This window comes from Protopterus annectens, chromosome 1.part1 (assembly GCF_019279795.1).
Source record: "Protopterus annectens isolate FY-2018-M chromosome 1.part1, PAN1.0, whole genome shotgun sequence".
NCBI lineage: Eukaryota > Metazoa > Chordata > Ceratodontiformes > Protopteridae > Protopterus > Protopterus annectens.
The window spans coordinates 788,766,000-788,786,503 of record NC_056726.1 but is presented as its reverse complement, the minus strand read 5'-3'; the positions used below and the strand labels follow the sequence as shown (position 1 = coordinate 788,786,503).

The window sequence follows — 20,504 nt, the reverse complement described above, 5'->3', positions numbered from 1 at the left end:
ATCAGTTTTAATAATTGGCTTAATTTCTGGTGTCATTCTAAGGGGATCCAATGTCTGTCTGCCTGGAATGACATGCTTGACAAGCCATGCTGCTTCGCAAGGGAAGGCTTGCACCTGTCACCCCTGGGTTTCCAGATATTGGCAAAGGCTCTTGCCACCCCCATAGTGCCTTTTTTAGACAAGGCTCAAATTCTAAACCCACCGCCCTAGAAAACAATAATGGAAAAAAACTAAGGGTAATGCTGCTCAATGCCAGAAGTCTAAATCTCAAGATGCACTCGAAGCCCTCCTCAGTATGGAGAACATCGATGTCTGTGCTGTGACTGAAACCTGGTTCAAGGCTCCTGAGAGCACCCCGGCACTATCAGGTTTTACCTCATATCATGCGTTCTGGCCCCAAAACCTGGACCGTACCACAAAGGGAGGGGGTGTATCCATATTCATCAAGGATACCCACACCTCAAGGCTGGTGGCAACTCACGAAGCATCAGAGACCATTCATGTGCAATTAACCATAGGCAAAACTGCTCTACAGTTTGTAGCATGTTACAGGCCACCCTCTCAAACTCAGGAACCCCATACAGCCTTCCTGAAGACACTGGAGAGTATAAATGTCTCTCCAAACACCATCATATTGGGTGACTTCAACTACCCAGACATAGACTGGGAACATTACTCAAGCCCCAATACCCTAGCCCAAAGGTTCCTGGAGTTCATAAACTCAAATGCTATGGAACAACTTGTCACCATTCCCATAAGAGGTGAAAATATACTAGACCTGATCATTACAAACATGGGGACAAAATGCTCCACACCGGAAGTATATCCCTCATTGGTGAGATCAGACCATAAACTAATCTCACTGGAGATCCACATCCCGCCCCCACCCCCAACAAAAAAGACCACAGTGAAGAACTTCTCAAAAGCCAACTTCACACTTCTTAAGACTGGTGCCCCTGAGCGATTGGAAACCACAACTCACGCTGCTGAATCCCTTACAAATGCTTTCTACGAGCACCTCCAGGATTGCATGGATCAAGCAATCCCAAATAAAATCAAGACCCTTTCCACCAAAGGCAAGCGCCCGATCTGGTGAACCCCAGCCATAAACAAACTTTACAACAAGAGGAGAAAGCTACTACAAGATAGAGCAAAATCCCTAAAAGGGAAGACATCTCTGATCAATACTAGTAAAAAACTACGATCACTCATAAAATCATCCAAGGCCAACTTTGAGAGAAAAATCACCAAGGACTCAAAAGACAATCATAAGGCCTTCTTTAGCTATGTTAGAAATCTGGGTGGAAACTCCCAGATATGCTCAGAATTAGTCCAAAATGATACAAAAATCACTGAACCCACAGACATTGCAAACATACTGGCAGACAGGTTCAGTGAAAATTTCTCCCCTCCCTCCCCCCCAAAAGGAGAAATATCTATCCCAGCAGAGTGTAGCCTCTCAATCATCTCAAATGCCCAGGTGAGAGCTGCTCTCTCTAAAGCTAAAAACACAGCATCAATGGGACCGGATGGTGTCCCCAGCTATGTGCTACACGGACTCAATGAGGAACTAAACCCACACATAAGGCTGCTGTCTAATCTTAGCCTTACCACAGGATATGTACCCAAAGAGTGGCGTACGGCAACTGTGATCCCACTCCACAAAGGCGGTGCTTCTATGGACCCTGGTAATTACCGCCCCATAAGCTTAACAAGCCTGGTCTGCAAAGCTATGGAGAGGATCATAATGGAACTCATAAATAAAGACATAGGGGACCTACAGACATTGGATCCTACCCAATTCGACTTTGTCAAGGGCAGATCATGCCTCTTGAACTTGGTCGACTTTTTTGAAACCGTCACCAAGGCCATTGATGGGGGTAAGGCAGTTCACACAGCCTACCTTGACCTTGCAAAAGCTTTCGACACAATACCCCACTCGGGTATCATAGAAAAGCTCACCAGCTTAAATGTAAACCCATATGTCACAAGATGGGTTGCAAACTGGCTCAAGGACAGAACCCACAGGGTTAGAGTTGCTGGTGCCATGTCAGACTCCAAGCGGTCACTGGCGGTGTCCCACAGGGCTCAGTCCTGGGCCCCTCTTGTTCGGCATCTACTTTTCAGAAGTGCAGGCAAACATAGGAGGATTGTGGCTGACAAAGTTTGCAGATGACTGCAAACTGGAGCCATAGTTGAAAATCCATCAGACACAGATATCCTTCAGAGAGGTCTCATAGAAACGGATAACTGGTGCCAGAGCCATGGCCTTAAGCTAAATGCCAAAAAATGTATAGTCATACCCTTTGGTAAAAACAAGGTAACCCCAAGTTGCCACATAGGTGGCAATCCATTAAGCACAGAAGAGGTTATCAGGGACCTGGGGACCCAAGTTGACAGTAACCTTTCTTTTGACACTCACATTGCCAAAGTGGTTAGGAGGACCTTCTACATTGCCCACCTGACTATGAAGGGATTCACATCCAGATCAAGGGAGGTCATTGTTCCCCTGTACTCTTCACTTATCAGACCAATGATTGAGTACAATGCCCCATTCGGAATGTATCTTACCCGACACCTGCAGCAATTGGAAAGACCCCAAAAGTTCCTCACCAAAAGGATAAAGGGGCTCAAAAATATGCCATATGTTGCCCGACTGAAGAAACTCCAGCTCTATTCAGTCACATACCGTCTGCTCAGAGGTGACCTGTGCCTGACATACAAGGCCATGTCCAACCCGGAATTAATGGACATGCTCCACCTCAAAAAATCCAAATCCACCAGAGCCACAAGAACAAGAGACTTAAACCTCAACACGAATATAAATAGGATGTGCTGGAGGGACAGATTCATCACCCAGAGACTCCCTATGCAGTGGAACAGAATACCGGTCCATGTGAGACAGAGCACCTCGCTGGCTCTGTTCAGGAGGAATCTTGACCAGTGGATGGGAGATCGTAGGTTTACCCCGGGGATCATCTCTGTATCACTGCTGGACAGAGGCACGGCAAACTAATGGGTATAGTATTCTTCAACCTAAGGGGTGGTGAAAGCCACAGAACTCTGGCTAGGCTTATAAATGCCCTAGGGCAGATAGCCTAGTATGAACCTATGAACCTATATATAAACAAAATGGCTCTCAGTCTTGCAAGGATTCAAACATTCTGCTCCACAAAAAAATCACAGAAACTCTTCATCAAACACTTGTAATCCTGATATTAATTGCTGCCGTTCACTACCTTTCCGAGTAGTAGAATCTCACGTTTGCTGACTCATTTATTTATTGTTTAGAAAATCTTAGTAAAATTTTTAATATAAAATGTGAGTATCCAAAATGATTAATAATAATTTTCAAATAAAAGAGAACAAAATAATCACTTGCAATATATACAAAGCATGTCAGTGATAAAATTATGAGAATTTCTGAAAATATTTGGTTAACAAAGTGAAAGTATTCATTCAATTTTCAATGAATATTAACTAATTTAGTCCATGAATTAATAAATATAGATTTTAGAGAAATTTGCGTACTTTTGATAATGATTTCTTTGTTAATAACTTCTTTGAGAAGTGAGATAAATTCTTTGAAATAAGATCATCTATTCTTCAGACAGTTTTTGGCGATGATATTCTTTTCATTGCTAAGGTAGTCCAAAATAGGTAAACAAAAGTTGCATAACACCAAAAAATGTTCAATTAACAGCTTCTCTCTCATCCAAAACGCAAAAAACACTTTCTTCCTTCTCCATGTTTGATTTTAGACTTCCTGCTTCTGCAAGCTGCCTCCATGTCTGAACCAGAAGACAGGAAGTGTAACAGCAAATTGCATCCCCATATGCCAGGAGTAAGAGAAGTTCCCAGATGCCCTGTCCCAGTTTTCCCTTGCAGTATAAATTCCACCTTAGGTCTCCCCTGAAAAGAGGCTACTAGCTTAGTGAGAGTATCCCAGCCAACAGAGGATGAATAAATAAAAATATATTTCTTCAATGTTTCATTTATTTTAATCCCCTTTGAGTACATTTGATTTATTTTTCATCTACTTGAAGCCATCTCTTGAACTGCTTTTTGCTGAACAGCTGCAGAATATTTCCCAGAGAATGTTTTCACATTACCTTTTTGATTGATTTTCTTTCACATTTTCCAAATTTCTTCTTTCCTGGCATGCAGGCAATACACTTAGTAGCCAGTAACTAAAGTTTACCCTAAAAAAAAAAAAAACAATTCTATGCTGCTCTTTTTTGTCAACATTTGTTTTTACACTGAGAGACCTGAAATTAAGCTGTCAGTCAGTGTGCATTCATCTTGGAAGTCTCTATCAGGCTGCATTATTATTAGTGCCATGTATGCGCTTAAACTTCTGTCCAGAGGGATTGTTCCTGATGCGTGCAGAATACCCATTTTGACTTCTGTAATCAAGCATGGCTAGTCTACAGACCTAGGTAATTATAGGCCCATCAGCCTCACCAATTTTATTTGCAAAGTCATGAAATGTAATCTTATTTCTGCAGACATAACTGTTCTAGACACCAATCAGATTGGTTTTGTGAAGAGCTGGTCCTGTCTCCTGAATCTTTGAAAATCTTATTGAGGCTGTGGACAGTGGTAACCCAGTGCATGTTGCTTATCGTGACCTGGCCAAAGCTTTTGACACTATCCCATATGACTTTATTATTGAAAAATTAGACAAACTTAATGTGAACCCAGTATGTTGTCTACTGGATTGCAAATTGGCTATCCAACACATCCCAGCTTGTAAAAGTTGCCGGTACTTTATTTGAATGTACTATTTTAACTAGTTTGGTATGACAAGGATCAGTGCCACAGCTGCTTCTGTATGGCATTTATTTTCCAGACATTCAAACCAGTATCCCAGAGGTAAAGTTGACCAAGTTTGTTGATGACTACAAGCTGGGCATTCTTATCCCTGGAAGGGGACTCAATCTGGTTAACAAATGGGTATTGTCATCATCATTATTCTTCTTGGCTTGTAAGTGGGAAGGCGTGCATGCTCAGGCCTCCTAGAACTTCCTGATTTATGGGTTAGTTTTAAGTTACTTACTACTGTAAGTTGCCTTGCAAACAACATAGTAAGATTATGAATAGTTAGTAATACTAATTGCACTTTGCAGATTATTTTGTTTTTGTTTTTGTTTTCACTGCAGCAATCGCCGCTGTTATCCTTGGCTGGAGAGTGATGCTTCTGTGGCTACTGCCATGGTACAGTTGTTCACAAAATGCATTGATCAGTTACATCAAAGTTATAAAGGTAAAAATCACTGCAAGGTAACATCCAAACTTGATTTTGTGCTTGTGTAATGTACTCTCACATATACATAAATATATGTGTATGTATTCCCTTGAATTTTATTTGTTTAAACAGTAACAGTATAGATAGTTTGTTTTATAACACCATGAGACAGGAAGGTTGATTTTCTTAGGTGAATCATCATTTTCTTTCTAAAGAAATGTTCTTTGTTGTTGAGTACCAAAGCATTTCATATTTGCTTACATAATGTCTTCTGCTGTTTGAAAGGCTTAATTCTCCATCTTTCTTGAATTAACAATGTGGCATGTATTACTTTTACGGTGGCTGCACACTGATTAAAAGCTTAACTTCAGCTATCCCAGTCTGAAAACAGAAACTGAAAAGGAATGTGATTGAAAGTGTTTTGGGGTAAAATTTGGTTACTAGCTAGTAAGTACACTAGATGCCAACAAGGAAGAAGAAATTTGGAAAACCTGAAAGAAAATCAACCAGAACATTTGAAGAAAAAAACTGTTTGGGAAGGATTCTGCAACTGTTCAACAAAAAGTAGTTCAAGTTTCTGCTTTGGTTTAAGAGATGGCTTCCAGTAGTTCAGGGGGAAAAATCAAATGTGTTTAGAGGTGATTAAAATAAATGAAATATTGAAGAAATATATCAACTCAAATAAAAAATCTGGAAAAAATAGAAGAAGCTTTAACTGACTGTTCATATTAAATGATGAAACTGAAAAAAGAGGTTGAAATCAAGGACAAGCTGGTTGTGAATGAGGCTTCCCAAGAAGTGGTGTTTTAAAAAATAGTAGAGTTAGAAGACAGTGCATGCAGAGAAAAGTTGAGATTTTCTGCTATATCAGAGAAACTGGAAGGAACAGACTATTACTTTTATGAAATCACACATATGCAGCTAGACTGGTATTCTACAGCAAAATCTGTTAATTGAAAGGGCACATCAAGTGTATGCTCCAAACTTGGCCATGAGAAGCAGCCAAGACTTATGTTAGTAAAGATGCAGTCATACCAGCAAGAAAGCGATTCGTAAAGATGCAGTCATACCAGCAAGAAAGAGTTGATCCTGACAAAGCTTTGGCAGAAAGGCAAAGTCTTAAAAATTTCAGCCATCCGAGTATTTGTAGAAAGTTATTATTCACTGTATGCCATGCAGAAGAAAAGAAAATTCATCCCAGTAATCAGGGAATGTCAGGTAGCAGGTATGACATTCAAGCTGATGTGTCCAGCTGTTCTCTTGAAGGATCAAAGCCATTTTTGATGCAGAACAGGCTAAGGAGGAAATTTATTTATATATTTATCATTTGTTTACTGGGAAAGTCTGACTGGGACAGAGTCCATTTTCAGCAGAGGCCCAGAGAGAAATACTGCAGATGCATGCCTTTGGAATGTGGAAGGAAACGGGATCACCCGGAGAAAACACATGTGAATACAGTGAGGACATCCAGACTCCACACAGAAGGTACCCCAGCTGAGAATTGAACAGGAAAACCTCCTGCTGTGAGGTGACAACACTAACCGTTGCACCACTGTGCCACCATTTATCCAACAAAAAGTGAGCCAAGAAGCAGGAGACTGTGCTTCTCATTCATCTGACAGTAAAATTCATAGAGAGACTTTGAACTGAAACCTTTTCCATTGCTCCAAAGGAAAATGTTTGATAGAAAACAAAATGAGTTGACTTGAACAATCGGGAGTATCTTGGACTTGAGGGATACAGAGATGAGTAGGAAGAAGACTAGCGACACTGAAATTGGTGAATAAATGGGAGACTATGAAACAGCATTCACATTTGTGAAATATGGCTTTGCAAGAAAAAGTGGTTAATAAAGACTGGACTTTTGTTGACTTTGTTAAACATGCTGGACTGTAAAGCATGTACCTTACTTTGTCATTAACGTTCATAAGGAAAGTAAAAGGAGAGAAAAGTAACTCAAGAAAAACAATTTTTGTTATTAGCATTTATAGAAAACATTTCATGATATAAACTCCATGTATTATATAGTAAAGTAGTTTTGTGTAGTGTGCATTCAGGGGTAATTTAAATGTGGGAGAATCTTTTCAGTGACTGCTCTATGTGTTAAAGATATTAAAGTAAACATTTACATTTTTACTTTTAAGAAATATAGGTTTTACAGTTCCATCTGTAGGCTTAAACTTTATATGTTTGAAAGTTAATTTAATTTTTTGTTTGAAGGTTTTCATTAAAGCAAATTCATGAAAAAATGTGACATATCTTCATATGGAGATGAGAAGAAGAAACTGCATTAAAGGATCATCTTGACAAACATTAATGTGTGTGCATGTAACACAAAAGTTGGGTGGGAGGTTGGCATAATTGTTAACGTGTTTACTTTACAGATACAAGATGCAGGGTTTGATTCTCAAATGGGGTAATTAGCTAGGCTTAAAATGGTGAGCAGTTAGCCTAGTACTAATCTATGAACCTGTGAAACTGTGCACCTTCAAAAAATTGTCATGTATAACAGATGAGAGCAGTAGCTTTTAATCTTAATGGCTACCCTAGCCATACCATCTTGGAATGTAAATGGCCTTAGAGGTATAGACAAATAGGAATGAATATTGAATTATATTAATAAATGCAGAGAGCAAATAGCAGTGCTGCAGGAGACACATTAGAAACAAAAATGAGTATATGAAATTGACAAATAAAGGAGTCAGAATGGATAATTCAGCCAAATATGAGAGACAAAGGGAAATAGGAGTAATAATAATGATTCTAGAGGGCCTCTGTCTCTGATACTGGTGTGGTATTGACGAGGGAGAAGGATTACAAGGGCATATATTTATATTCCACCAAAAACTGCTATTATGGAGCTTAAGAACATTTTATCAGAAATAATCAGCTTTCAGCAGGGACTATTTTAGGTGGGGGCTAGAACTTGATTTGCAATAATGAGGATGTATGAGGGGACTGGAAGGTGAAATATAGCAAAAGAGGCTAGATGTTTGAAGAAATTCATGAAAATAATTTTTATGGAAGATGTGAATTCAGTAGTCAGAACTCAAGAGAGAATTTACATACAGAATTTAAATTATCCAAGGTAGAATAACTGGACTAGACTAGATATGTATTATATGTCACAGGAAGATTTGCATTTAATTAAAAGCTTCAATATGGCTCCAATAACTATTTCATATCAAGCACTAATAATAACTAATGTGAAAATGCAGGGTAATGAAGTAAAAATGAGACACTGGTGGTTTTCCACCTACTCATAAAAATGAATTTAAGGAATGGGTAATGGAACTCATTCAGTGGTTATTAAGGAGGCTAGAAATATCTTCAGACGTTATAGCTAGTGGGTGGGATAAAATTGAAAATGGAGTTTAAAACAGAGTAGAAATAAAAGAGAAAGAGAGATGATTAAAAAGCAATAGGAATTACTTACAGGGTCTGATAATGGTTATAGCAGAATAAGGAGAATCTTACAGAACAAGAAGTGGTGCAAATGCAGAGCGCTGGCCATACCTGGATAATATGCATGAGTTTAGAAAGATTGCAGCTATTTTTTGATAATAACTTAGCAGCACAAAACCTTTTAGCATAATGACTTAAGCAACAGAAAGTAGAAAACATTATTGCCAAACTTAGTGAGATTATAACAAGAAAAATCATCAGAGATCCTGTATAGGTATTAGACATATTTCAGAAATTTTAAGAAAATTTGTATAAATCAGAGAAATAGGTAAATTAAGAAGGAACACAAATGGAAATATTAACAAAAGACTTGATTATGTCAAGGTTAAAGACTGATGAAGCTCAGCAAATAACAGTTAAGATCGGAATGGGTGAGATAAAAACAGATGGTATTCCTAAAGAAGTATAGAAGATAGGAGAGAAGAAGGTGATAAAGATCTTGAAGACTTTGTTTAAGAGAAGGGGGGGGTATACCAACGTCTTGAAATAAAAATGTAGTGGCTGTGTGTTACTATGTACATTAAAGACTTATCAGGCCCATCTTAATAGAGATCCATTTCGATTTTAAACCATAATTATAAAGTGTTTGTCTATAGTAGCTAAAACAATGGTAAAGATGTTGTCAGAATTGATAGATATTGATCACTCAGTGGTTGCGTTGTCACCTCACAGCAAGAGGTTCTCCGGTTCGATTCTCAGCTGGGGTGCCTTCTGTGCAGAGTCTGCATGTCCTCCCTGCATTTGTGTGGGTTTCCTCCCACATTTCACGTACATGCATCTGGAGCATTTCTCCCCCGGGCCTCCGCTGAAAATTGGATTTGTACCAAGTCAGACTTTCCCAGTAAACAAATGTTAATAAATAAATAAATTATGGTTTTGTAGGGGAGAGGCAGACATTTGACAACATAGATAAAACAATGATAATCCAAAGGGAAGCTGAATGTTAGAAAATCTCCTTGTTGTTGGTGGGTCTTGATGCAGAGAAAGCATTTGACAGAATAAGCTGAGATTATATGAGTATCGCAATGGAAGAATTTGTATTCCCTGATAAAGGCTAGTTAGGAGGATTTATAAAGGATCAGATGCACAAATTAAAGTGAGAGGGTTCCTCTCTGATAAGTTGTGTTTCAACAGAGGGAAGCAGGCAGAAGTATTATATTTTTCCTTTATTATTTGCTTTATATTTAGAGCACTTGGCAAAGAATATAAGGGACTCAGAAGTTGAATGATATAATTGATATGGTAATCAAAAAAGTTGGCTTTATTTGCAGAAAGTAGAGAATCAGAAAAGGAAAGCTATGTGTTATGAAACATTTTGAGACAGTTTCATGTCTTCTGTGATATAAAGTTAATGAAGATACAGAAAGGCTATAACCATACATTATGTACCCACACACAAATTAGTTCAGCAATACCCATATTTATGAGGGCATGATAAGATGAATTATTTAGGTGTATGTATAATAAAGGCTTTTGTTATGGCAGCTAAGGATAAGTGGTAAGAGACTAAACAATAAATAATACAAACACTGAGAAATCCCAAGCTCTCTTTTATGAATATGGTTAGTAATATACAAACAATATGGTTAGTAATATACAAACAATGATAATGTTTTTAGTCCCTCTGATTTTATGTAAGGGTCAGGCATATTTTTCAACCAGATGAGAAGTTGTGGGCAGTAATTAATAAAGAGTTGAAGGAATTTGTCTAGTAGGGGATGAGGGCATGAGTTAAGTGGGATACGTTGATCCTTCCAATAGAACAAGGTAGTTTAAGATTACCTGATTAGAAAGTTTATTTTAATACTAGACATTTAAGGCTCATATACATAACAGAAGTAGACGGTTTAATTTAAAATGGAAAGGGATGATGATGAAACAGGAGGGTAATGCAGGAAATAAAGATCAAGTGGGATTTTGGATGCAGATACTTATGGATAATAATGATAGTCATACAGAATATTATATTCATAAAGTAGCAGAAAGTACTTTAACTCATTCCCTCCAGTAGAGCTCTTTTGAGTGTGTACCTTTAACTCCTAGTGGGCATGTCTTCAGCATTTAAAAATTGAAGTTACCACCTTACATTTTTAACAAATACCCATTGACAGAGGTCATATATCAATACAATTGTGTTTGCTATCATGTATGCTTCAAGATAAAATTTTCCAATACCTTGCATGTAACATGGTTTTGGAATTATTAATGCAAATATGAACAGGCAATATCTGACGCCTAGAGGAGCAGTAGGGTGTAACTGCAGAAACGCCTGGAGACGTCACTCTGCTGTAATGAGTTAAGAACTAAGCCAACATGAAAATGCAGAAAGGAAATTTTCCCAGTAGGGATGACTGCAAGTAGGGAAAAATAAAATAGACAATAAGGGACTGGAATTTACTGGAGAAAACCTGCAAAGGAACCAAAGTATTAAGAGCAAATAGAGAGGGAAAGGTAATAGACTAGGTTGAGGCCCATAAGATGTTTGGAGGGGATGCTAGAAACTGCCTTCCTTATGAGGGATTGATATCAGAGTATAGGCAAAGAGAAAGGGATAGGACAATCTTAAGTAAAAGACTTGCTTTGGCTCTGTCTTCTAGCCAAATTTAGAACAGATGATGCTGTTAAAAATGGCTAGCTAGTAGGCATGTATAATATTGCAGGATAGTTATCAGAATCAATCAAACAAGTTTAGAAAATTTTGGGAAGAGTAGCTGATGAGAACAACAGGAGAACATTTGTTTGGCTCCCATGTATGTAAAAAGACTAAAAGGTTTAGTATGTTTGCTTAGAAATGTTTGCAAGCAGACTTCAAAGAATGTTTCCTCAGATAGCAAATGTTGGAGGTGCAATGGGGAAGAAAGACTTAACTGTAACTATTCATCATGGGAGTGTAATGAGGTGGCAGATTTTAAACATTCACAACAAGGTATTATGTCAGAAATATTGGGTGAGCAAATGGCTGTCACCAAGGATATGTCTTTTTGAGCTGGGTCACATGATCTAAATTGCCTACACACATAGTAAGACCTTATTAAGTTTCATTCTGTAGGTTGCAAAAAAAGCAATTACTAGAAAATATAAATCAAAGTCTAAGCCAGCTGTATCTGAAGTATTAAATGTTATAAAGAGATAAAAGTACTGGAAGAGGGATTTTTATTAAGAAGAAGGAACAAATTACTTAGAAATAAATGGAAACTGGCAATGTTGCATGCAGAATAATATTCACGGTGAGGGGGTTGGGGTTTAAGGGAAGGCAGGAATTCAGCAATTTATATAAAGTTGCAGTGATGGTAATTACAAAGAAAAAAAAAACATGTATGATGTATAAAGTATGTAAATGAAAAAAATGTATATGATTTGTTTTCTTTAGTGTTAGTATATGTTTGCCTTTTTCTAAATTGATAATTTAATAAAAACATTTAAAAAGTGTGTCGTGTATTAGCATGAATGCATGTTTCTCTTTAACTAATTCAGTACACAATATGAGTAATACTGTAGTCACTTTCAATGATGAAATTGAAAAAGAAAATTTGCTGCCTACCACTTTTCTGCTAAAAATGTATTAGTAATGGAAAGCCTTTATGCACAGTATCTCCCAAAAAGTGTTGTCTACCTCTTAAATTGTAGTTTTAATTACCTCTGTGCTTTGAACAACCATTAGCCTGGAATCAACTACCTCTATCATTCTGAGGCAGTGGTGGCTTCAATAGCACCAAACAAGTACTGCCAAAGCTGTGGATCATTGGACTTGTTAGGAAATCACCATGTAAAATTAAGTGAAATAAAGCAGTTAAATGTTTAGTGCAGAATATGTCTGAAATTAAATCATATACTTAAGCAGGCAGATAAAGACTGTCTGACTTAATGTGGATTGCCTACTTCAGTATCTACTTAAAGTAGATGAAGCAGGTAGATATAGACATGGACTGTCATAATATGGTTTGCTTGCTTCAATGATCTTATTATTATTTTCGGATTTTACATTGCTTTCCTTTCTGCTTTGTTGTTTAAGAGTTAACAGGTGACTTCATTATTATAGCCATAATTTCTTTAACTTTTCATCACACGAAAAGCTCAGCGGTATACATAGAATTTTTTTTAGGGGGGGGTGCAGTCATTGATTTGGCTTGTCAGGACTGATGTTCATTTGTGTTAAACAAGTTCAAATACATTACACTCGCTATTATTTGTCTTTGATCACAGTTGGACATATGAGGTGTAAACAATAATGTCGCCTGCATTGGTGGGTATGAAAGCAGTCTGTGATAAAAGTGACTGCAATTTGATGACAGTTAGTTATTGCCCCAAAATGGCAGGACTAGCTTATTTTTGTGCAAAACAAGTTAAAATGCATTACTGCAGCCTTTATTTTTACTTGATCACAGTGAGACCTTTGAGGTGTACATGTTCATTAAAGTACCTAAAATTGGTGGATACAGATACAGTCACTGGATAAAAGAGACTGACCCTTGCTGCCATGTGATCACAGACAATTACGGGCTTGGACTGTCAAGTCTACTTTCCGTTTCTGTAAATAAATTGCAGTGCATTATATACAGCATTTCTATCATAATCAAATACCTGTAGTGGACATACACAATAGTATGTGTAAAGCTAGTGTGTAAGAAGATAATCTTTGCCTGAAAGTGACTGACCTTTATAGATTTTTGTTCACATTAGACTGTCATTGATCTGACTTGGCAGGACTAACGTGTATGTTTATGTAAAACAAGTTAAAATACTGTCTCTGACCATTAATTAATCATAGTCAGACATCGGGGGCGGGGGTACACATTTGATACATTTTCAAGACCTGGTGGATATTTAGGCATCACAGATGAAAGTAACTGACCTCTAGTGCCATTATATCAAAGTTTGACTTTCATTTCTCTGGCTTGGCAAGGGTGTGTTGTATTTGTGTAAAACAAGTTAAATGCATTACTGTGACCATTGTTTTTTATTGGTTACAATTAGACTTCTAAGGTTTACACATTCAATGAAGTATCAAAAATTGGTGGGCAAGAACTTAGTCTGTGGATGAAAGTGATTGACCCCGATGTCATTTTATTAAGTTAGATAGTCATTGACCTGACATAGCTGGACAGGTATATGTTTGTGTAAAACAAGTTGTGAAGGCTGCCAGCCTAACTAGATAGAATTTTGTAAATAATTCTATGTTCTTGTAAATATTAAATATTACATTATTTAATTATTGTTAATATTAATTATTGGAGCTTTTCTCCCTGGGCCTCCACTGAAAACAGGCTCTTTATGGCCCAGTGGACTTCTCAAGTCATCAAACTTAAATAAATAAATAATATGATCCACATGCTTGACCCCGTTAATGTTTTGAGCTTCAAAAATGTAACCACAGTGCACCCTGCTGGAAGAAAGCTGATAAGCAAAGGATTTTACGACTGTGCTTGATCTCATGCTCGGAGACAGGATGTCTGTAGCTAGAAAGTCTTTCTATTGCTTTAGGACATAGATAATTACTAGGTTTCACATGTAAAGTGTCTTTTATTGCTGTAGCTTCCTGGCAGGTGCACTAGGTTTCACATGTAAAGTCTGTGACTTCCTGGCAGGTGCAGATCAAAGAAATGTTCAATTTTGAGTTCTGTTATCCTTGGAACTAAACCAGAGAAGAGACAAGAATGGTGTAATCTGAAATGACTCAGCAGTATTGTGTATTATTAACTGAAGGACACAAAGAAAGAAGAGCATTTTGTATTTGTCTTCAGACCTGTTATCAACTCAGCAGCACTTGCTTGCTCTGTAAGTAGAATTTAGAACAGTGATTTCTCTTAGAGACATAGATAAATATAGCCAGATTAGTCTAGCTGTTTTCTGTATTTATGTGAGACTATTCCACAATGTTGTTTTAATGTATTTCCTGTGATTTCTGAACTCTAACATCATTGTGTTGAATGACTAAGTATTGTCTTGTGTTTTTATTATGTATTATTAAATATTTTAAACATTTTAACTATGGCTGTTTGTGTGTAGAGATATTTAAGCTCTTAAGAGTACTTGAATGTATTTGGTGACACTATATAGGTCACTCCTAAATAGCCTTCCAGTCTTAGTCACACTTACCAATTGCATAATAATAACATTGCGCAGTAGAATTGGACAAGGTTTGGCAAGGGCCTTTATAGTAGCTGATAAGGATGGTTGGTGGCAGTCGGTACTACCTTATAGTCTGTGCACGAGGGGGCATAGCAGGGGAACCTGGGCCAGCTTTCCCCAGGAGTGTCTATGTGTTTGTATATAATTCATATCTCAAAGTGTGTGTGTGTGTCAGCTACTTGAGCAGGGACATGATGCACTGGTTGGACAGAGAGGGTGCTGGAGGATGTTCTTCGTCTTCCCTTGCTGCAGTCCTGACAATTGGGTATAGTCCGCGTCCCAGTCGGCCCGAATACCAGAGTATAAGGCTGACATCGGTCATGGCGCCTTAGACTGACGTCAGTACGTCAGGGTACTAATGCGCATGACCGTTCCTCAGTCTTTTGCCGCATGGTCCGATGCAGAAGCAATTTTGCGAGTGCAGGTTGGCGTTCTGAGATTTTCCGAAACCGGAGTTTCAGACCGAGTACAGAGATGGCTGAACATTTTGGTTTTTCTTGCCTCAGTATTTAACCGGATGTCAGAAAAGTGAATAACTGTATTTCTTGTGGGAAGCAGATACCGCATAGGGATTATCATACATTGTGTATACCTTGTTTAGGGCCTGAGCACGACGTTGTTGGTTGGCGCTCTTGTGCTAGATTTAACAAGCGCACTATTAAGAGGAGGCTTGATTGTGCTAGGTTAGTGTTTGGGAAGCCTTGCAATTATACTATGCCGTCGGATACTCCGCGCCTGCTTCATCTAAGAAGCGCAAGGACAAAACAGTGAAGTCTAGGTGTGTGGAACCGGCAGACCCGGTCGACGGTCCTCTAGAAGGCTCAGGGGAGCCAGAAGTTTTGCCAGGAGTCTCTATGGAGTCTCAGGCAGATACTTTACTGTTACAGGATGTGCCCTCTCAGGAGGTAGGCCAGGCTGAGGGGCTTCTCAGGTAACTGTTCTTCCCTCTCTTCCCAAGGTAGTTAGGGCCTCTCCTTCTGTTGCCAAAGCTTCTTTTAGAGGAAGGCCAAGTTCAGCTTCTGTAGGGGCTTCTCCTAGCATTTGCTCTGTGCCTAAGAAACATATGCTTAAAATGGCAGAAGATTTGATTACTCTGATTAGAGGTTCTATGCCCCACCTGATAAGAGGCCTAGGGTGGAACAGGAGTTTGATAGTTTTGAACAGTGTTCACAGGCTTCAGAGTCTTCTGTGGAAGACTTGCAAGAGTTTCCTACTTATTCTGATTCTGATGTGGATGATTCCACTCCTTCAGCTTCTCCTCCTGAGGATTTTTCATTTTCTGAGACTCTTCACTCCATGAGGGAGCACTTTAAATGGGAAGGCCAAGATTACTCTGACTCCAGAAAAGGCTTAGGGAATTCTTGTTTTTGCCCCAGCATAGGCCCTTAGCTATTCCTCCTGTGTTAAATGTGGTGGAGGATGTTTTTGCAGAGGCTTCTCTGAACCCTGATTCCTTGCCTCCTGCTCCTGTTAAGCCTGATAGGTATTATAGGGTGCCCGAAGCTCATAAGTATTTGTTTAAGAGTCCCAGGGCGGACCCAGAAACTGTTTCTCAGGGGCCTAAAGGTGTTAAAGCTTCTGTGGTTAAAAATCCTGTACCCTCTGATAAAGAGGCGAGGGTTTTGGATAGGTGGGGTAAGAAAGTATATACTTCTTCCACTCTAGCCATGAGGGCGTTGAATTGTCAATTTCATATGCTGAAATATCAGAATTATCTCCTTTCACAATTGAAATCTAAGGTGGATGCTTTGACGTGAGGTATTGAGTGTAAAGAATTGCTGGATTTGGTTCATGTATCTGAACAAGTGGGTAAGCATTCTTTGCAGTGTGGTTTTGATGCTGTTCAGGCCTCCTCGAGGGTGGCTGCTACTAGTTCTGTTCTTCGCAGACATGCATGGTTGAAGGATCAGAATTTAGCTGAGCATGTTAAGACCAGGATTTTGGATGCTCCTTTACAGTCTGATGTGTTGTTTGGACCGCCTGTGGAAGCAGTTTTAAAGAAAATGGAGGACAAAGCTAAGTCTATGCAGACTGTTAAAGATTTTGCAGGTGCAGCCTCCAAGTTTAGTAGAAATTGGCCTGCTAAGGGGTGGACATATCCTGCTTATGGTTCCCAGTCTAGGGGTAGATCTAGACGTGGGAGGGGCAGGGCTCAAGGTTCGTTTAGGCCTAGATCAGACAGTTCACCTGCTCAGACTTCTGGTGAGGGCAGGGGTCAGTCCTTTCGTAAGCAGAACCAATGACCTGCCTTTTCAGCTGCCAGTGGACTCTCGTCTGGCAGCTCCTTTGGGAGGAAGATTGTCTCTTTTCAAAGAAAATTGGGATTTAATCACTCAAGACAGATGGGTGCTGGATATCATTCATCACGGGTACAGATTTTATTTCCACACAATGCCCCTTTCAAAGGCATGCCAGATGTTCCTCCTCCACAAAGAAAAGAGGCTCACAAGCAAGTTTCTCAGTTACTCCAGATAGGGGCTATTCAGCCAGTCCCTGTGTCAGAAAGGTTTATTCTCGCCTGTTCCTAGTGCCAAAGAAGGGGAACACGTGGAGACCAATTTTGGATTTATCTATCCTCAACACTTATCTGGACATTCCCAAGTTCAAGATGTTGGCGTTACAGCAACTGTTACCTCTGCTGGGCAAGGATCACTGGATGGTAACTTTGGATCTCAAGGAAGCTTACCTTCATGTGCCCATAAGGCTAAGTTGCAGAAAGTATCTGCGGTTTCAACTGGAGATTTTCATTATCAGTTCTCTGCATTGCCCTTTGGCTTATCTACTAGAGTATTCACAAAGGTTCTGGCTCCAGTGATAGCTTACTTCAGGCTTCAAGGCATTCAAATTTATCCTTACTTGGACGACTGCCTGATTCTGGCTCAAGAAAAGGAACACCTTCTACAGCATCTGGAATTTGTCATAGCAGTGCTAAGATGCCTAGGGTATTCTGTGAACGAAATAAAGTCCAGTCTAGTACCCTCTCAAGACATGTGCTTTCTGGGTGTGAGACTGAATACAGCAGCCCAGATGGCCTTTTAACCCCGGACAAACAAAACAGTCTGTCACTTTACTTCCATCAACTATCTCATCAGTCCGTGCTGACTGCAAGGACAGTCCTTCAAGCATTAGGGTTCATGGCATCTTGTATTCTGGTGCTTCCCAATGCCAAACTGCATATGAGGAAGCTGCAATGGTATCTCAAAATGTATGGACACAGCACTGCCAAGATTTGGACACTGTCATTCAAATCATACCTTGCCTTCAAAAGGAATTCTTGTGGTGGGCTCAGGAATGTCACCTAAACAAGGGACTCTCTGTGACCCGGCCAGAGGCGAGTCAGATTTTAACGACAGATGCCTCGGACACTGCTTGGGAGCTCATCTAGATGGAAAGTGGATACAAGACAAGTGGCCTGCCAGACTACAGCATCTACATATCAACATGAAGGAGATGTTAGCAGTCCAGTTTGCATTGATGGCGTTCAATTCCAGGGCAGGTGTTGATTCTGACAGACAACACAACTGTCATGTGGTACATCAACAAGCAAGGGGAACACATTCTTATCCTCTATGCAGGCAAGCAATGATTTTATGGGAGACTGCGTTAAGCCTGCAACTGACTCTTCAGGCAAGGTTTCTGCCAGGAGCACAGAACTCCCTAGCAGATGTATTAAGCAGACAAATCATGGATCCCCACGAGTGGAAACTGGATCTTCATGTATTTCAAAATTGACAGTGTCATGGGGAACTCCAGACATAGATCTGTTCGCTTCTCCACTAAACCACCAGCTGCCAAAGTATTGCACAAAGGGGTTTCATCACACAGCTTGGAAAGTGGATGCTCTGTCTTTCAGTTGGAAAAACCTTCATGTCTATGCCTTTCCACCTCTACCTCTTCTTCCAAAGGTATTACTAAAGGTCAGACAGGACAGGCCAAGGATGATTTTGATAGCTCCAGATTGGCCTCGGCAACACTGGTACCCACTTCTAAGGAGTCTTGTAAAGAAGCCTCCATGGCCTTTACCTCTGATTCCTCATCTGTTATCTCAGAAGGACGGTCATCTGCTCAATGTCAAGCTTCAATCTCTTCATCTCACAGCTTGGCATATTCTGGGTTGAAACATGGTAGGTCTCAGCTTCCTCAACAAGTTTTAAATGTGATTATGGAAGCTAGAAGGCCTAGTACTAGGAGAGTGTACGCAGATAAATGGAAGAGATTTTTATTTTGGAGTACAGCAAAGAATTTGGAGATTTCAGAGCCTAATTTGAGTGTGGCTCTTCAATATCTTACTGAGTTATTGGACAAAGGTTTGTCTTTCTCTTCCATAAAGATTCATGCTGCAGCAATTTCAGCTCACTATGATTGTGACCCACCTTTGTTTTCATCCTTTGTTCAAGCAGTTTCTTAGAGGGCAAAGAATATAAGACCCCCAAGAGCTCCTACTCCTGCTTGGGATCTCAATTTTGTGTTGGAAAAACTTACTCTACAACCTTTTGAGCCTGCAGCTACTGCTGAATTGAAATATTTGTCATGGAAGACTGCTTTTCTGTTGGCTATTACTTCTGCAAGAAGGGTGTCTGAGTTGCAGGCCCTTATGGCAGTAGAGCCCTTTTGATTTTCCATAGGGACAGGGTATCATTACGTACTAATCCTTCCTTTATGCCTAAGGTGGTTTCTAGTGTGGCTTTAAACCAAACTATTCATTTGCCTACGTTTTTAGATCCTCAAAATAAAGGGAAAAGATTTTGCACACTTTAGATGTACACAGGCAATTGCGTTATTATTTGAGCAGGACTAAAGATGTTAGACAGTCTCAGCAGTTACTTGTTTCTTTTGCTTTAAGTTCACAGGGCAAGCCTGTGTCAAAACAAACTATTTCTAGGTGGATTGGCTTTTGCATTGCATTTTGTTATTCCCATCATGGCAAAGAGGTTCCAGCTGGGATTAGGCCTCATTCCACTAGGGCTACTGCCACTTCAACAGCATTTCTAAGGGGGGTGGCAACTAAGGATATTCTGGAAGCAGCTACTTGGAGTTCAGTGCATACTTTCTCTAGGCATTATCACCTGCCTATATACTCTAAGACTAGAGCTGGTTTTGCCACAGCTGTTTTACAAGGCATGTTGTCAGCTCCTGCTACTTTATAATTTGCCAGCCTCCCTTACCTCTGCTTTGGGATTCTACCCAATTGTCAGGACTGCTGCAAGGGAAGCAGAAGTACATTGTACAGTTTTGTTCCCACCATAAATGGAGGTGCTCGAGGATACCCTTGCTGCCCTCCTTCCCTCTGTGTTTCAGGGTGGTTATGTAGGTGAGTTTACATGCTTATATTTTTGTATATATTACTGTATATATGGTACATGTTTTTTGGTGCAGGTTGTTTTTGGGACTTGTCTTTTTGGGTCTTCTGACATCTGGGGCAAGAAAAGACTGAGGAAATGACGCCGGTCATGCGCATTAGTACCCTGACGTACTGACGTCAGTCTAAGGCGCCATGACCGATGTCAGCCTTATACTCTGGTATTCGGGCCGACTGGGACGCGGACTATACCCAATTGTCAGGACTGCAGCAAGGGAATCCTCGAACATCTACATTTATGGTAGGTACAAAACTGTACTTTTTGGCTTGACCACTTGGCTGAGATCTGTACCGTATAGCTGT

General features: G+C 39.6%; 1 protein-coding gene across 2 annotated transcripts in view; it reads left to right on the top strand.

Moving 5' to 3' along the window:
- EPG5 (ectopic P-granules autophagy protein 5 homolog) overlaps window positions 1-20,504 on the top strand; it is a 2,535,958-nt gene that overhangs the window by 1,910,013 nt on the left and 605,441 nt on the right. For both annotated transcript variants that reach the window (XM_044078183.1, XR_006365599.1), the window contains exon 35: window positions 5,163-5,266. In XM_044078183.1, the coding sequence (XP_043934118.1) occupies window positions 5,163-5,266 (104 nt within the window). The remainder of the gene's footprint in view (window positions 1-5,162; window positions 5,267-20,504) is intronic.